The sequence below is a fragment of the Hylobates moloch genome, unplaced genomic scaffold, assembly GCF_009828535.3.
Source record: "Hylobates moloch isolate HMO894 unplaced genomic scaffold, HMol_V3 SCAFFOLD_14, whole genome shotgun sequence".
In the NCBI taxonomy this organism is placed as follows: Eukaryota; Metazoa; Chordata; class Mammalia; order Primates; family Hylobatidae; genus Hylobates; species Hylobates moloch.
This window is the reverse complement of record NW_026652289.1, coordinates 93,372,091-93,389,772: the sequence shown is the minus strand read 5'-3', so window position 1 is coordinate 93,389,772 and position 17,682 is coordinate 93,372,091. Positions and strand designations below refer to the sequence as shown.

Here is a 17,682-nt window from a genome sequence, read left to right as displayed (position 1 = left end):
CAAACATGAATCTTAGATCACTAAACAAGAAGAAGAACTTTTGAGAGAAAGATAAAGTTGAAGCTCAGATTAGCAGGGAGTGAAGCAGTTGGAAGGTTCAGGAACTATGGCAAATTGAAGAATAGCTGATACGTTAACCACTTTCTTTTTCCCCTACTTTTGTATTTCCCATATGGTATGTTTCCTTTACCTCCCCATTAGCTTCTCTATCCCATCTGACTAGTACTTGTATCCAGGTTAACTTCTACTAATCTTGTACCTCTTCTTTTTGAGGTACTGTCACTCCGGTATGGTTTATCTCACCTTTAATAGGAGGGGCACTCCATGGCATCTCCTACAGAAGCTGTTGACAAAATGTTTTTGTTCATTTCTTCCGCAAAATATATCAGAACAGTTCAAAACATGTTAAATGTTATTAAATATATTGTATATTGCATTTAAATCTAGTTAAAGAATGAAAATTATCTACATTATATTTACCCTTTCTACTCCTACTGCTCTGATACTCTCAAAACATTTTTATGTTGCCCAGAGCCCCGTGCTTTCTTTCCATTTTTTGTTTGCAAGAATATTAAACACAAACATTTACTGTATTCAGATTAATAACTTAGAAGGCTGTGTAAGAAGCACCAAGTGTTTCAAGGGACAGAAATTTGTGATTAAACAATTATAATGCCATTAGGGGCTGAATGTTTAACTCGTAGGTTCTGTGATCTGAGATAATACCAAGAGTCCCTATAGAAATCTGCTATTTTAATGTACTAGCAGTGGTTTCATTTTGAGTCCATTTGAGCACTGTGCTACCCTCAAGACTTGGTTTTGCCATTTTTACCTTGAGCAGAGTGGGAAGGAAGGGAGAGGGTTTTTTGCATTTTGTGTTATTTTGTCTACCTTATCTACCTTTTGTTTGCTGTAGCAGCATCTGTGAATAAGTTATGGTTCACAAGAGTGATTTCAGCTTCTGTACCTGCCCCTCTCGTTTTCTGATTGGACTCAGAGTAGGACCTATGTTATGTGTAGTGATTTTAGATAGTAAAAAGTTGGAAGGGTTCACTATCAACTGCTCTGGGACCAATTTACCTACTCTTCCTTCAGTCTTTAATTATAATGTAATTGTTTTTTAAGTGAGCTATAAATTATTATAACATGAGGTAAATTCAAAACTAACTTTTTTTTTGAGATGAAGTCTTGCTCTGTTGCCCAGGCTGGAGTGCAGTGGTGCAGTCTTGGTTCACTGCATCGCTGCAACTTCTGCCTCCCGGGCTCAAGCTATCCTGCTGCCTTAGCCTCCAAGTAGCTGGGACTACAGGCGCGTGCCACCACACCTGACTAATATTTGTGTTTTTTGTAAAGATGGGGTTTCACCATGTTGCTCAGGCTGATCTCAAACTCCTGGACTTAGGCAATGCTCATGGCCTCTCAAAGGGCTGGGATTACAGGAGTGAGCCACCAAGCCCAGCCCAAAACTGTAACTTTTTGCAAAACTCCTATTTCAGTGCCAAGATACAGCTTCAAAGTTAGGATAGTCGTATTTCTCTGATTTCCCTTTTGCTGCAAGATATGTACTGTAATGTGGATTTAGCAGCTCATTGACAGGATGTTACCTATCATTTACCCCCACATGAAACTTGGAAACAGAAGTGGTTGTATATGTGTACATATATATTTCCATAGTTCTATCCCTTTTTTTTGTCCCATCCACCTCTACTGTTTTCTTTATCGTAATTCAATTCTTGCTTAGAAGGTTTCAGGGATTGTTCTCAAGTTTTCTTGTTCTTCGTGCTGTGCCTCAGGGCAGAATGTATTGTCATAAGCAAGATAATTACAGCATTATTAGTTTATTCCACACCCTAATAAATACATATGTTCAATTAGTCAAGGAAAGAAGCATTTGTATCTGCCAGTGCTTCATGTCTTTGATTAGAAAAAAAAAATAGAACTCAGTAAAAAGAGAGATTAACAGCAGTTGCAGATTATGAGGATTGTGGGTGCAGGTTATAAGGTTAGACTCATAAATTGACTTACAGGATATACTTAGGAATGGTAAACCTCTCCCAGAATAAGTCTCAGTACTCCTTTATTTTTTAGACCTTTCTTGTTTCCTGGAACAACCTCAATAGTACAAATACAAGGAATAACAACATTAACTATATCTGCTATTGAGTAGAACCTTAGATGGTGGGTCTTTTCTTGACTTGAAACGAGTATTGAGGCTTGAAAAGATGTTTAATTTCACATTTTTATATATAGCCAGCCAGTTGTAGGGAGAAAAGAAACAGGTAACTCTTATTGCAGAGTTTCCTGAGGAAGGGATGAAATTACAGGGGAGAATATAGCTACTATCCTGCATAGCAGGTACCCAAGGCGTTTGCAAGCTTGGATTTTGGCCGAGTGCAGTGGCTCACACCTGTAATTCCAGCACTTTGGGAGGCCGAGGCAGGCAGATCACCTGAGATCGGGAGTTCAAGACCAGCCTGACCAACATGGAGAAACCCTGTCCCTACTAAAAAAAAAAAAAAAAAATTAGCCAGGTGTGGTGGCACATGCCTGTAATCCCAGCTACTTGGGAGGCTGAGGAAGGAGAATCTCTTGAACCTGGGAGGCAGAGGTTGCAGTGAGCCAAGATCGCACCATGCACTGCAGCCTAGGCAACAAGAGCAAAACTCTGTCTCAAAAAAAAGAAAAAATTTGGATTTTATTTGTATGTTTAGGCTTATGAATATTTTAGTAGGTTTTATGATTTAAATATGTTGTGCAATGACAATTTCTGAAATTTGGAAAATTTAGCAGTTGTACTTGTTTCATAAGCTAACTTTATACATTTAGTTTGAGTAATCTAGTCATTTCAAATTTAAGATAATTATAATGTTCCTGTCATAGTTCCTTTTTTACAAAACCATATTAGGAACTATATGAACTACATTTCATTATGTAGTAGTGTATTCTATAATGTTAATCATGCGTACATATTTTAGTACCTAAATTTGCATCTGATAATTCATTTTTCTTTTCTCACAGACAAACTTTCCAGAAATGATGAATAGATATAAACAGCTATTGACCTATATTCGGAGTGCAGTCACAAGAAATTATTCTGAAAAATCCATTAATTCTATTCTTGATTATATCTCTACTTCTAAACAGGTTAGACTCAATTTTCCCCTCTTGGGATGATCAATGTGTTTATTATTTATAGTAAGGGCTTTGTTCTTTATAGATGGAAAGGCCTAGAGCTTCTATATAAGTAGTTATGCTAGTTCTTAGTATGCTTTAAAAATGATAAGTACTATTTTCCTGGTTATATTACTGATTATATAATAGTAAAAGGTAATAACTCCAGCTTGATCTCTTTAAATAATGCCTTCAGATACTAAAATCTGTAAACAACTTTTCAGGCTTATGTTAGGCGCCTATACAGTTGCTACCACAGGTCCTTCTCATAAACTCCATTAGCACTTTAGCTAGCCATTCTGAGGTGTTAAATACACTGAATCACAGGTTATTTGTGTGGATTTGGTTATATTAAAATCTTTGAGAAGTGCCTGTGCTCTTATCAGTTAGTGTTTGGCATTACTCAACAGGTGCTCAGTAAATGCTTCTGCAAAGGATGGGTGGATAATGAAAGAAGAGCTACTGAGGAAAGAAACTAAAGAAGGTATTGGGAGTGATAGTGCTTTCATTAAGAGTCTAGATTTTGGTTGTTAAGAAAACCAATGATTATTTTATATATTTTTTTGCTAAGATAATTTTTAATTGGATCATTTGTCCTTATCCTTGTAAGCAGTATAGTCCTCAGTTTTAGTTTTTCGTCCTCTTACTCTGTGATATTTGAGTACAAGATATAGTCTCTATATCATTTAGTATTTCTTAGAATATTTGATACTTTTTGTACTCATAAAGAATGTTCAGATCAGAATCAGCCTCATTTAATGTCTTTTCTACTAGATGTCATTTTTTTCAGGCAGTTTCTACTCTTTACATCTAAATTTTATGTAATGCCAATAGACGAAGCTAAACTTACATGTTTTGTTAGAATATTAACACTTAACGACACTAATTCTAGAGTTAAGCTATATATCATGGAGCTTTCATAAAGTGGGAAAATGTTTTCCAACTCTTAAAAACGAGTGTCATCAAAACATATTTGGTACACTGTTTATAAATATTATGCCAGTAATTGGAGCAGGGAGAGGGAATCGAGTGATTTTTGAAACTTCAGAACTGCATGCCCTGTGTGCGGTTATAAGTAAGGTTTTTGTCTTTTGAAAGTAACAACAGATATTGGGTGGGTGGTACTCTGTTCTATTCAGTATGCCATCAGTAGTCATGCACAAATAGAGAGTGTTTTCTGAAAATGTGAAATTTTCCTGCCCTTACAGTCCCTTGATCCTGTTAAACAGAGAATTAGATATTGAAACAAAGGCAAAGCCAGAAGCAGAGGGAAGAGGGTGGGCAGGGGAACTTAACAAGATGTAAAACAAATCATGATTTCCATGAAAAAATGCCACACAGATTGGTGAATTGGTGGTGATTAGACATAGCTAAAATTAGACTAGACTTTTCTCTCCACCCACCTCCATGGTTTACCAGTGACTTAAAAGCTATGCAGTAGAGTTACTTAGTCAGATTTATAGAAGAATTTTGAGGGAAGGAGCTTATTCTTTGTTTCTTCACCAGCATGCTTAGTGTTTGCCACATTGTAGGCTCCAAATAAGAGTTGAGTGAATAAGATAACACGTTAGTAATAATACAACTAGTTCTATGTACATTTCATTTACTGCTGTTAATATGAAATGAGTGGCTGATCTGAGTGGAGTGGTATTTACAGCTAATTGAGCACAACCAGTTACAGATTACTTTGTTCCTTCTCCACTCCCACTGCTTCACTCGACTAGCTCTTTAAAAAGTAAAATAAAATACAGAATGAATTATTAGATTGGGAAGGACAAGCATATACTATTACAGCATGAGAACTTACGGCACTATGTTTATATGGGGAAATATTTTCTGGGTTCTGTAAAACAACAGATCATGGCACTTGTAAATTTGGTCTGTATTTTGCTTCAGTTTGTTAATTTTTTGGACTATAGAAGACATTCAGTAAGATACAGATAGTGTATCTTATGTGTATTAAAGTTCAAAGATGCACTTTTAGTTTGTTCAAATTAACTTTATTAACAGGTACAAATTTGCTGTTTACAATTATAGAATTCTGATTTTTTATGTCAGATGGATTTACTGCAGGAATTCTATGAAACAACACTGGAAGCTTTGAAAGATGCTAAGAATGATAGACTGTGGTTTAAGACAAACACAAAGGTAACAATTATAATACTTACACTTTTCTTTTGAAAAGTGGGTGGGTGTTTTTAATAAAGTCTCCTAAAGATACACATCTTCTGTTGAAATCTTGATTTTAATAAGTTTGCTTTCTTGCAGCTTGGAAAATTATATTTAGAACGAGAGGAATATGGAAAGCTTCAAAAAATTTTACGCCAGTTACATCAGTCCTGCCAGGTAGCTTTCCCTTATTTTTTTCTGAATATTTCTTCATAATAAAAAGTATAAGCAATAATTATATTAAAATTATTGTTTAGGGATGTTTTAGTTTAAGCATTATCCGAAAAGTAAAATTTAGAAAATAAGTTATAAAATTACCTTTTTTTTTTCTTTTTCTTTTTGAGAGAGGGTATGGCTCTGTCACCCAGGCTGGAGAGTGCAGTGGCGTGATCTTGGCTCACTGCAACCTCTGCCTTCTGGGCTGAAGCAGTCTTCCCACCTCAGCCTCCTAAGTAGCTGGGACTACAAGTGCACACCACCGTGCCCAGCTAATTTTTTGTATTTTTTTGTAGAGGTGGGTTTTTGCCATGTTGCCCAGGCTAGTCTTGAACTCCTGAGCTCAGGCAATCACCTGCCTTGGCCACCCAAAGTGCTGGGATTACAGGTGTGAGCCACCATGCCTGGCCCCTCAATCTTTATTCTTTGTGTAATGAGGTACCAGTATCAATAAACAAACAGGCCTATTGTAATACTTACTATTATATTGATATTTAGTTATATACCCTATGAAAATAGAGCCAGGATATTATAAACGTGTAATAAAGATATTTTTATATTCCAATTTATATGAATCATAGCAGCATTGTCCAACTTTAAGTGATACTGGGAATGTTCTGTATCTGTTATCCAATATGGTAGCACCAGCTGTGTGTAGCTATCAAGCATTTGAAGTATGGCTATTGTGACAGAGGTACCGAGTTCTTTATTTTATGTAATTAATTACTTTAAATTTGAAAAGCCATATGGTCAGGAGAGAATGGCTGTATAACTTTTTAACCAGGCTTTCATTTTATATTCCCTTTTTTGTCTTAACCGAATACATCATTTAATACTAGTTTAAATTGAATGTGGAAATACTGCTTTAAATATTTTTCAACTCTTCCAATGCCATGTACTATTTTTTTTTCAACTCCTCCCCACGCTTGCCACCATGTAGTATTATTTTAATGATATATGTGTCATTTCTGTGAATGGGAGAAACGATCAAGAAACTGTTGTAAATGAATCACCTGCAGATATTCAATAGTTTTGTTTTGTAAAGCGGATTAGTCACTTAGGAATTATTTCTTATCTACACATTGTTAGGATGTTTTAGTCTGATGCATAACGAACTGAAGGTTCAGTTCCCTATGAAATGGAAATGCTGGAGCAGCCATCTCTGAATGGTGGAGGGTCTTTCAGTATGGATATAAGGAATTTGAGAAAACCCTTTGAAGAAGTTTTGCTTTAAGAACATAAAAATGCTATCAGGATGGTAAATAGCATTATATTACTTAGGACTTTGATGGAAGTATGTTCAGGGAAAGATGCAGGATACTCTAGATGTATAAATTGTTTTGTATATTGTATGTTTTACTCTGGTTATGATTCATTAGTGAGTAATTATACAGAATTTTAAGTTTGAAGACCCAGTAAATTTTGGCTTAGTGTATGTCAGTGTGAGATATTTATGAATATCTTCCTGTTGATCATATTGCTATTTTTCATGGCCCACATTTCGTGGGCTGTTGGTCAACTTTAAAGTCATGTTCAAATGTCAGCACCTTTTTGTGATTCCTGTGACGTCCTCCAGGAAAGTGAGTCCCTATTTCATTCTCCTAGGCACTTGGTTTGTGCTTCACCTAGTCATTGTCACTTATATTGTAATTTATCTACTGACAGATTAATCTTCTACTAGAGTGTGAACTTTTTGAGACCAAGAACCTTGGCTTTTTTAACTTTGTATTTCCCCATGATAGACCCAGTGCCTGACATGTGGAAGGGACTTAGGAAGGGCTTTGTAATTGAGTAAGTGGTTCTAAAGCAGTTGTGAAGATTTGGGGAAGACAATAATAAATCTCCTAGATAAAAACAGAAACATTAAAACATTTCATATGTACAGCAGTCCCCCCAACCCTTATCCACGGATTGCTTTCTTCAATTTCAGTTTCCTGTGGTCAGCTTATTTCCTGTGGTCTGAAAATAAGATATTTTGAGAGACAGAGAGATCACATTCACATAACTTTTATTATAGTATATTGTTATGTGTTCTATTTTATGATCAGTTATTGTTAATGTCTCACTGTACCTGATTTATAAATTAAACTTAATCGTAGGTATGTATGTACAGTAAGTTTTCACTTAACATTGTTAATAGGTTCTTAGAAACTGATTTAATGTTGTTTTGTTCAACACCACATTGATGAGGGGAAAAAATGATTTCATTGTACATTGTTTTGCTTAAGGTCATGGTTTCCAAGAACCTATCGACAGTGTTAAATGAGGACTTACTATATAGGAAAAAACATACTACTATACATAGTTTCAGGCATCCACTGGAGGTCTTGGGATATATTCCCTGTGGATAAGGAAGGACTACTATACAAAAAACCTTTGGCTACTTTTTCCTTATCTCAAACTAAAAAGTAGAAAGGATGTATTAGTTTCTTTTTGGCCGTTACAAGTGGTATTCTTAGTACTGTAGCTCCGAATTAAAATTTGTATTGTGTTTTCACATGGAAATAGTATTATAAATGTAAGATTTCCAGGCTATTGCAAATAAGAATTACTGTCTGAATTCTATCTTGTCTAAAGTTAAATATTTGCTTTCCTAGACTGATGATGGAGAAGATGATCTCAAAAAAGGTACACAGTTATTAGAAATATATGCTTTGGAAATTCAAATGTACACAGCACAGAAAAATAACAAAAAACTTAAAGCACTCTATGAACAGTCACTTCACATCAAGTCTGCCATCCCTCATCCACTGATTATGGGAGTTATCAGAGGCAAGTTTGGTTTGGAGAGGGTGGGCAGTGGCATGGGGAGATATCAAAGTGTTTAATTAAACTCCTGCTTTTTAGAACTTCAGTACTTGGGGCCAGTACTATTCAAGTTATAGAATTTAAAAACTGAAAGGCACTGAAATAGTTTTCATTTGGCATTTATGAGGTGGTCAGTTTTGTTATTACAGAACTGAAAATGTCCTATTTTCTCATGTCTTATTCTTCACAGAATGTGGTGGTAAAATGCACTTGAGGGAAGGTGAATTTGAAAAGGCACACACTGATTTTTTTGAAGCCTTCAAGAATTATGATGAATCTGGAAGTCCAAGACGAACCACTTGCTTAAAATATTTGGTCTTAGCAAATATGCTTATGAAATCGGGAATAAATCCATTTGACTCACAGGAGGTACGTGTGTTTTGTTAATTGCTCTTGTCAGCTATCTGGAAATAATGTTTCTTTGTACATATACTGAGTTAATTGTTTTCTTTACTGTGTTTAGGCCAAGCCGTACAAAAATGATCCAGAAATTTTAGCAATGACGAATTTAGTAAGGTAAGATTTTATATTTCAGTTAAGGTAAATTTCCTTAAAGCAGTTCATAAGGGAGAGAGATAAAACTTTTCAGAACTCAGTTAATATTCAACATTTGCCCTTTTGTATTTTCTTAGAAAAGTTTGTAGAATTTTTTTTTTTTTTTTTTTTTTTTTTTTGAGACGGAGTCTCGCTCTGTTGCCCAGGCTGGAGTGCAGTGGCGCAATCTCGGCTCACTGCAAGCTCCGCCTCCCGGGTTCACGCCATTCTCCTGCCTCAGCCTCTCCGAGTAGCTGGGACTACAGGTGCCCGCCACCACGCCCGGCTAATTTTTTGTATTTTTAGTAGAGACGGGGTTTCACCGTAGTCTCGACCTCCTGACCTCGTGATCCGCCCGCCTCGGCCTCCCAAAGTGCTAGGATTACAAGCGTGAGCCACCGCGCCCGGCAAGTTTGTAGAATTTTTATCTTCTGAAGTTATTTATTACACTGTTTTCTGTAGCCACAAGATTTTATAAAGTATCTACTACTTAGTTTTCCTATTATCCGTGTGTGTGTCTGTCTGTGCGCGCATGCATGCACCTGTGTCTTTCAGTGGAAAACTGATTGTGGATGTCTTAAAACATTATTTCACAATGATACTGCCTATACCTCTCTTAATCCAGAATGAAATTATGAACTAGTCCAAGATGAGTCAAGAATTTTCAGTAAGACAAGATGGCATAAGCATATTTTTTTACTCATATATTTTCTCAATGACAAGATGAAAGTATTTTTTAAAATGTTTACAATGGATAGGCTGGGCGTGGTGGCTCACGCCTGTAATCCCAGCACTTTGGGAGGCCGAGGCGGGTGGATCACGAAATCAGGAGATCGAGACCATCCTGGCTAACACGGTGAAACCCCGTCTCTACTAAAAATACAAAAAATTAGCTAGGCGTGGTGGCGGGCGCCTGTAGTCCCAGCTACTTGGGAGGCTGAGGCAGGAGAGTGGTGTGAACCCAGGAGGCGGGGCTTGCAGTGAGCCGATATTGTGCCACTGAACTCCAGCCTGGGTGACAGAGCAAGACTCCGTCTCAAAAAAAAAAAAAAAAAGAAAATGTTTACAATGGATAATTTTCTGAGGTGGAGTGTGGGGTGACAGAAGGGTCATAGTGGTTAAGAAACCCAAGATTGATTGAACGACTCTGTGGAGAAAGATGTAATGATAGTTAACCACTGAAGAACCTACCATAGTCAACTAATATTCGACAAAATTATGGAAGAGAAGACCAAACAAAAAACCTAGAAGGAAAGGCCCATTTTTGCAAAAGGAATTAGTGAGTAAGAGAAACTTTCCTCCAGGCGTAGAATAAATGGAACCCAGGGTTTTTGTGGGGTTTATTCATTAAAAAAGTATAAGAAATTTACTAAGTTTCTTCAAGTCTTTTATTTTAAGTTGTACAGCTGAGTTTTACCACAGCTGGAAAAATGTAGTTAGGGACATGAAGCAGGGCTTTTTTTTTTTTGCAGATATATGTAAATAATTTAGGTGACCAGAAGTTCTATTTATAGTACTTTTTCATTTAACAGAAAATACTGTTAGACTGCACATTATGGGTCACCTACATATAAATTGTATATACTTGGAGAAGATAGCTTATTTCATGATATTAAAGTTCCTGTGTAAAATGTCCTCATTTAACTTTTTTTAAAGAAACCTTAATTTTGGCTGTAAAAAAAAATAAAAGTGTTTTTTTTAGGGGGACTAAGAACAGTTTGGAATTAAAAACCTTAAGTTACCACATTAAATCAGTTTCTTTATTGTTTACTTCATTTTAATTTGTTTGTTGAATTAGGTTGCTTTTCATTATTAAAGGAAACTTCATCTTTATTTCAGATAGTTTATTTCATTCACATTTGGTCACATTAACTAAGAACCAAAGTTGTTTATGATGTTAAATTGCTAAGCAGCAGTTTACACTTTTAAAACTCTAAGACGTATTGAGGAAAAGCTTTACCCTAGACATTGATATTTTATATAAATTAAATTGGCTAAGTACATTGAAATCGGTTAAAGGACTGATTTGTCAGACCTTTATCTGACCTATATCAGAATATATAACGATATTTATATATTTCTTATATCCAACTACTCCAGCGAAGCCACTGTATTAGAACTCAAAACTTAATGGTAAATTTTGACCCACATAGTGTGACGCATGGTGTCCCACAATTTTGTATAAGGTGTTTTTTTTTGAAACCCCACTTAAGAAATGGAAGAATGTCTTACAGTTAAAATATGTATGTATACAAATATAAAACAAATGTTTGTGCAAGTGTTTTCAATGCTTGAATATGTCCTCCTATAGTATATTACAGCAAGTATTTGGGGTAGGTAAGAAAGTAATGCTTCCTAATTTTATCTTCCTAGTCAGTTGCCAGGAGACTAGAGGAAAATAATTCCTGTTGAAGCACTTGAATCACGTGCCCCTAACATGAAGTTACATTGGGACCCAACAGATGGAAGCACTAGCAGAGGGCGTGCAGTATAGCCGATGATAATATCTTACATATAAAGCAGACAATGGTGCCATATCCAGAAGGTTGGATTCTTCCTTCTCAGCACCTTTAGCAATTCCCATAGAGCTTTACAGAATTATTTCAAGAGGAGATACTAGATACCTCAGAGAATTATGAATATAAATCAGTCTTTGGCCTTGCAACAGGGGATTGAGAAATGTTCCTTTTGAAAATTTTGACAGTTGTTGGTAGCTTTCTAGAAGATAAAAATTAGGAAGCTGCATTTTCTGAATAACCTACACAGAGGATATACTTTCTTATTTGAAAGACAAGGCTACACCCCTTCATGTAGTGTACATGAAACCTGGTTCCTTTCATTATGAACAATTAGGAATTAAATGCACAATTTCACTTGAAAACATCAAACATTAAATAGTTGTTAAATGTTTTGTTGCCAACTTTTAACAGAAGTAAGATATTGAGGTGATTTTAATTAACTATGTATAAATATAGTCTATAACCCCAAAAGAAGATTTATGTAATCTTTCTTTTAAAAAGCCAAAGCATGAAAAGGAAATTTGTATTTTTTTGGCAGAAGGTTATGTGTGCTTGCTTAACTGTGATTTCCATGACAGAAAGTATAATATTATTTAGATTTTTGCATATGAAAATTGAGAAATGGGCTCTTTGGGTTATCTGATTTAATACATAACTTCTTCATGTTTGACATAATTTACACTTTTTGTTTTTCTATTAGTGCCTATCAGAATAATGACATCACTGAATTTGAAAAGATTCTAAAAACAAATCACAGCAACATCATGGATGATCCTTTCATAAGAGAACACATTGAAGGTATGTTCTTTCTGCCAACTGGATTCTATTACTTTCTTTGCCACTGTCAAACAAATGCTTCTTAATGAAGCTGCATGGCATTAAGCTGTTTTCTTTCTGTCTATTGCAAAGTATAGATATGTTTCTAAATGCTGTCATTGGATGGGATATTCCTTAAAATTATGAAGCTCTTTTAAAGAAATTGGCCAATTTCATATTAATATAGTCAAGTTTATATATAATGTCCATTTTGTTTAAGGTAACTGTCCCTTTTTAAAAAAGTCTAATATAGATGCTGTTGCATATTTATTATTGATGCTTAGGTTCAAAGTTAATTTTTAGTGTTTATTTTTGACAAATAACAAAAGTTATTAAAATATCCTGCTATAGATAATGCTAAGATGTATGTACTATGAAAGATAAGGTAACATTGTGAAGGTTTCATACCAGTAAGTGAACGAGGTTTTTAGCAAGTTATATTGAATTACCAAAGACTACAATCATCTCTTTGTTCTTGGACTTCTTTTATAGCTCCAATTTTCCCACCTATTATTTAGCTATTTGAAGGTTTTTAAATGACCATTTGAAACTAAATTTCAGATGCATCAGGAGTAATGTTCTGTTCCCCATCTTCCTTTCTCTTTTAATCAACAGACATTTTAAAAGTTCTTACATGAACCTGGAATGATACTGCAGTTTATAGATATAGAAAAATGTAGAATCTTTGTACATGAATTTCAATCTGGTTTTTAAAAATTTTAGGAACTATTGTACAGACAAAACTGGAGGAAATTGTAAAAGCATTATATAAAATATAGTACTCTAGGTTTTGAGAGAGTCTAAAACAAGGAACTTGGCTGGCTGGTATAAATCAGAGCTTCTTTAAAGATATTAACTGTTGAGGAAATGATAAGTAGTGTAATACTGAGAAGGCAAAATACTATTTTAGTAGAGTCTCAACATCAGCAAAATGAAGGAGGTGGGAACAAGAAATTATGGGATAGGCAGCAACTGATCATACTGTGCATCCATTGACCCAGGTATTTTAAAATCTAAACACTTTATATCTTTGCCAAGCAGGAAGATATATTTTAAGACGATAATTAGGAGTACATAATGATTCATAAAGATATCATACAAACTGTTAAATAAAACGTTTTTTTAATTTTTTGTCTTTCAGAGCTTTTGCGAAACATCAGAACACAAGTGCTTATAAAATTAATTAAGCCTTACACAAGAATACATATTCCTTTTATTTCTAAGGTACTTATATTCATAGATTTTAATGATGTTTATAATTTATAGTTATAAATGCAGTATACCAGTCTTCCATTTAAGAGTCACTCTAACTTGGTAACATTTTATTATAATACATTTTTTAAATTAAACATAACTTAAGGGCTTTACTTTTAATTTTTTTTTTTTTTTTAAGAGACAGGGTCTTGCTGTATAGCCCAGGCTGGAGTACAGTGGCTATTCACAGGCATAGTGTGGCACACTATAGTCTTGAACTCCTGACCTCAGGCAATCCTCCTACCTCAGCCTCCTGAGTAGCTAGGACTGGACTTTACTTTTAATGTGAATTTTTCTGTTTTCTTGGCATAAATTGAGTTAACAGAAAAGAGCCTTAACATTGTAACAAAGAAATTAGGAATCACTAAATTTCTTTTTAAAGATTCTTTCACCCTCAGAGAAAATTGTAGGGGAGAGTAGTGGCTAAAATATGTAATTCCTGAAGGGTTAACTTCAACCACAATAAAATTGTTGTAGGAATGTACTTCAGAAGTTAAAAATTTAAGTCTTTATCAGACCTGTGTTCTCGGATATATTTTGAAGTGATAATGAAATATGTTTAAAAATCTTATCTTCTCTTCACTAATTTTCCTTTAAGTGATAGAAATGAATTAAAATTAGAATGATTATGTAAAATTATGAAGTCTTTAAAATGTTAATTAGTATATAACAAGTCTTTTGTCTTAGGAGTTAAACATAGATGTAGCTGATGTGGAGAGCTTGCTGGTGCAGTGCATATTGGATAAGTAAGTACTTTACTATTTTTTATCACAAAATATTTGGTACCATAAGTTTTGAGTAATAGTGACAAAGGTAGCAATTGGATTCTTGATTGTTCATAAAAAGCACCCTCGGGAATGGTTTTCTATTAGAAGAGATACATATGTATGTGTGGTGGTTTTTGATGAATGAGCATATTAAACACATCTCAGAAAAAGTTCTAAATGATTTTTCAGAAGGATTTCTTATTATATACAGCCAAAGAATTATTTAATGAATAGTATTTATGTACGTTTTTAAGTATAGGGTATGTGGTACATAACATTTTTGAAATTATATCTTACTTAAAAACAGTACATTGTTTAGAGCTTCACAGGTGATACCTGCCTTTGATTAATCGGATAAATTATGCCTTATGGTTCTTTCAGTGAAACTGATGAAAAGTATCTGAAATCTGGTTTCTATCTAGAGTTTGAATAACACAGTGAAGTTAAAACTAACACTGAACTCATTTAATGTAGGCAGCTGCTTTTTTTGGCATTTGTTGATACTGTATTTTATGAAACATTAGTCCAGAAACTGTGCTTGATGAAAGTCTTTTGTAGACACATCTTATTTATTTATTTCTAGCACTATTCATGGCCGAATTGATCAAGTCAACCAACTCCTTGAACTGGATCATCAGAAGAGGGGTGGTGCACGATATACTGCACTAGATAAATGGACCAACCAACTAAATTCTCTCAACCAGGCTGTAGTCAGTAAACTGGCTTAACAGAGAACAAGCTTTTACAGACGTCCTTAAGGCAACAGTGCAGAGATGTAATCCTTAAAAGAACTGGGAATGGCAAAACTACTGTCGGTTGATGTGTCCTGAAAATTATTGGAGTTATGGCAGAAGTGCTTTTTTGATCAACTGGTTTGTGTTTTGCTGCTGCATTTATCCCAAGAAAAACAGCTTTAATCTCCAGAAGAAAACCAAAATACCATGGGATTTATGCTGTATTGACATCTTGCCCTAAACATACAACATCATAGTAATTTGTCATGGGCAACATGACCAGAGAGAAGATTTTTGTCATGATTTTAAATACACTGACACGCTACTGTTGGTTAAATTTAAACATGTTTTACCTGCAGAAATTCTCTCACAAATAACCTGCAATAACTTGAAATGCATACCCTTTTGAACACTTCCTTTTCTCATGTATAAATTAAAATGTTTGCTGCATTTTGCAAAATGTCAATTCTCTAAAAATGTGTCCGTATATTTCTGTACCTGCAGTGTAGTAAAGGTTTAGACGAAACCCCATAATTATAGTGGCATACTGTCACTTAGGTTTCAAGCAGCAAAATAAACAGTGCAGCTCAGAAATTGTAGTTTGGTTCTTGATGTGTTTTTATTACATTTGGAGTTCTTTTGTTTTTTAGTACCTTGGAAATTTCAAATTATTTTATCTTCATTTAACGATTTTAAAAAGCCTGGGGGCAAATAAGTTGGTTATTTGCTTTCAAGTTTTTAAAAGTAGTCTTTATTGATAGAGTAAGGAGAACTACTTTCTAACACACGTGCATAGTTATGACAGTGATGCTTTAAAGGAATAAAATTCTTTTTTTTTAAAGAGTGATATTCCTTTTCAAAAGAATACTAACTCTCAGAATGTTCACTTTAAACGAATATGCCAGAACATAGACAGCTAAATGAATGTTACTCTGCATAGTGATCATGCTGGAAGGTTATTTCCTAATGCCAGCAATCTACCATTGCCCAAAACCTGCTGAGTTTACTCTTTTAGAATTGCATTCAAAGTTAATTTGTCACACACGCTAAACTTTATGATTATACATTGTTTTAAAAAATATAGTATTAGGAAGCTTGATTATTTTTAGTTACCATTATTTGGCACCAAATGAAAGTTTCCAAAACTTCCACCTAACTTTGAGGTAATGCAGAAAGTAAGTAACTGGCTTTGAAAGCAATCCCAAAAGAGTTTTAAAGGTTTTTTGAGCAGTGGCAGTATACTTAGGAGAATGAACTGTGTGGCCTTCCAAGGTAACTACCTTAAAGGAACTCAGCTCATTTGAATGTATTGAGTTTTGGATGTATTTGTTTCATTTTTTTAAAAGTTCACATTATTTTATAGTGTCGAAAGGAAGAACTAAGATTAACATAATTTCTTTGGTTTTTCTATTGCTTGTTATTATTATGTAAAAACTGGGTGGCAGTTCAGAAGGAAGATTGTGGTTACAGAAGAGTGACAACCAAGAATTTTTTGATCATTAAATCAGATTTTATAAACAGTGGAAGGAGCATGGACTTAAAATAAGGCATGCTTATTCGGTTTTGTCAAAATTTTACGAAAATATGTGATATATATTTATACTAAAATATATAATCCTTAGATTTAGAAAAGCAATCAGTTAATGTCTTTAGCAGACTAAAGCAGTATTAAACACAGGTACAAGTTGGAAATTGTAGAAAACGGAAAGAAAACAAAAGACAAAATGTCTATGGTAGGGAATAAAAGAGTTTAACATATTATAAAATTATGTGTATTTTCTTCTCTTTTACATAAATCATTTGTGAAAAGTGTGCTAAACTTTTTTTACAAGAGCGATATTGATTAGGATTTATTTTTCAATATAATTTGGAGACCCTTTGTTATCCAAATAAAAATGATGAGTTTTTGTGCCTGTATTCAAATATGTATGCATGTGATAACCCTTGAAAGCTAAAGCCCTTCTTAACTTAGAGTTGATGGAATTAGAATTCAAAGATTTGAATGAAATGATTTAACCTTTATCCTCCAATTCTTACAGTGCCCAGTTCTCCTGTGCTATCTTTGCTTTGTACAATAGTGCATCTTCCACTTTCTAGAGAGAAAGCATGCACTTGTTATTTGGAAAACTGGGCTAAATATGTAACAGTTTCCAAAGTTATACCATAATAATTTATTGTAATTGTGTATTACATAGCTTTGTTTACCCAGATATAGGTGTGTTCTTTTTTTTTCTGTTAGTCATCTGTGACTTTTGTTCTGGAATACAGGTTTTTAAATATATCTTAACAGTCTGACCAACTTAAAATAATTTATTCTTCCCTTAAAACATTTTTCTGTGTTTTTGTGCATCAAATATTGTAGAGTTGAAGTCTTAGAGATTGCTTATCAAAATATAAATTTAGGGGAAGTTAAAAATCGATTGGCAAATTTGTAGCATTTATTCACTGATTAAATCTTTTCCACTTTTGTGAAAACCGTACCAGTGGTTTACATCATATTGTAATGTGTTCATCTCATTTTTCTTTTTATCCCTAGACCTAGCTAAAAGTTACTGCAAAGAAATCTTTGGCTGCCGCAAGTAGATGCTGTCTGCTACAAGAGCTGGATTTCCATTACTCATTCTTGCTCTTACATTAAAGTTGTTGATTAAATACTTTTTCTCTACATCTTAATGTAACATAACTGATTTCTTT

General features: G+C 34.3%; 1 protein-coding gene across 2 annotated transcripts in view; it reads left to right on the top strand.

The window, feature by feature from the left end:
* The window catches only part of COPS2 (COP9 signalosome subunit 2), a 30,398-nt gene extending 12,992 nt beyond the window's left edge, over nt 1-17,406 (top strand). Inside the window, exons 4-13 of one of the 2 annotated variants that reach the window (XM_032176314.2) lie at nt 3,019-3,144; nt 5,209-5,319; nt 5,440-5,517; nt 8,154-8,328; nt 8,555-8,733; nt 8,828-8,880; nt 12,118-12,215; nt 13,375-13,457; nt 14,175-14,233; nt 14,838-17,406. In XM_032176314.2, the coding sequence (XP_032032205.1) occupies nt 3,019-3,144; nt 5,209-5,319; nt 5,440-5,517; nt 8,154-8,328; nt 8,555-8,733; nt 8,828-8,880; nt 12,118-12,215; nt 13,375-13,457; nt 14,175-14,233; nt 14,838-14,982 (1,107 nt within the window). In that variant the 3' untranslated portion in view covers nt 14,983-17,406. The remainder of the gene's footprint in view (nt 1-3,018; nt 3,145-5,208; nt 5,320-5,439; nt 5,518-8,153; nt 8,329-8,554; nt 8,734-8,827; nt 8,881-12,117; nt 12,216-13,374; nt 13,458-14,174; nt 14,234-14,837) is intronic. The other variant, XM_032176315.2, reaches the window with a different exon arrangement.
* The last annotated feature ends 276 nt before the right edge of the window (nt 17,407-17,682 follow it).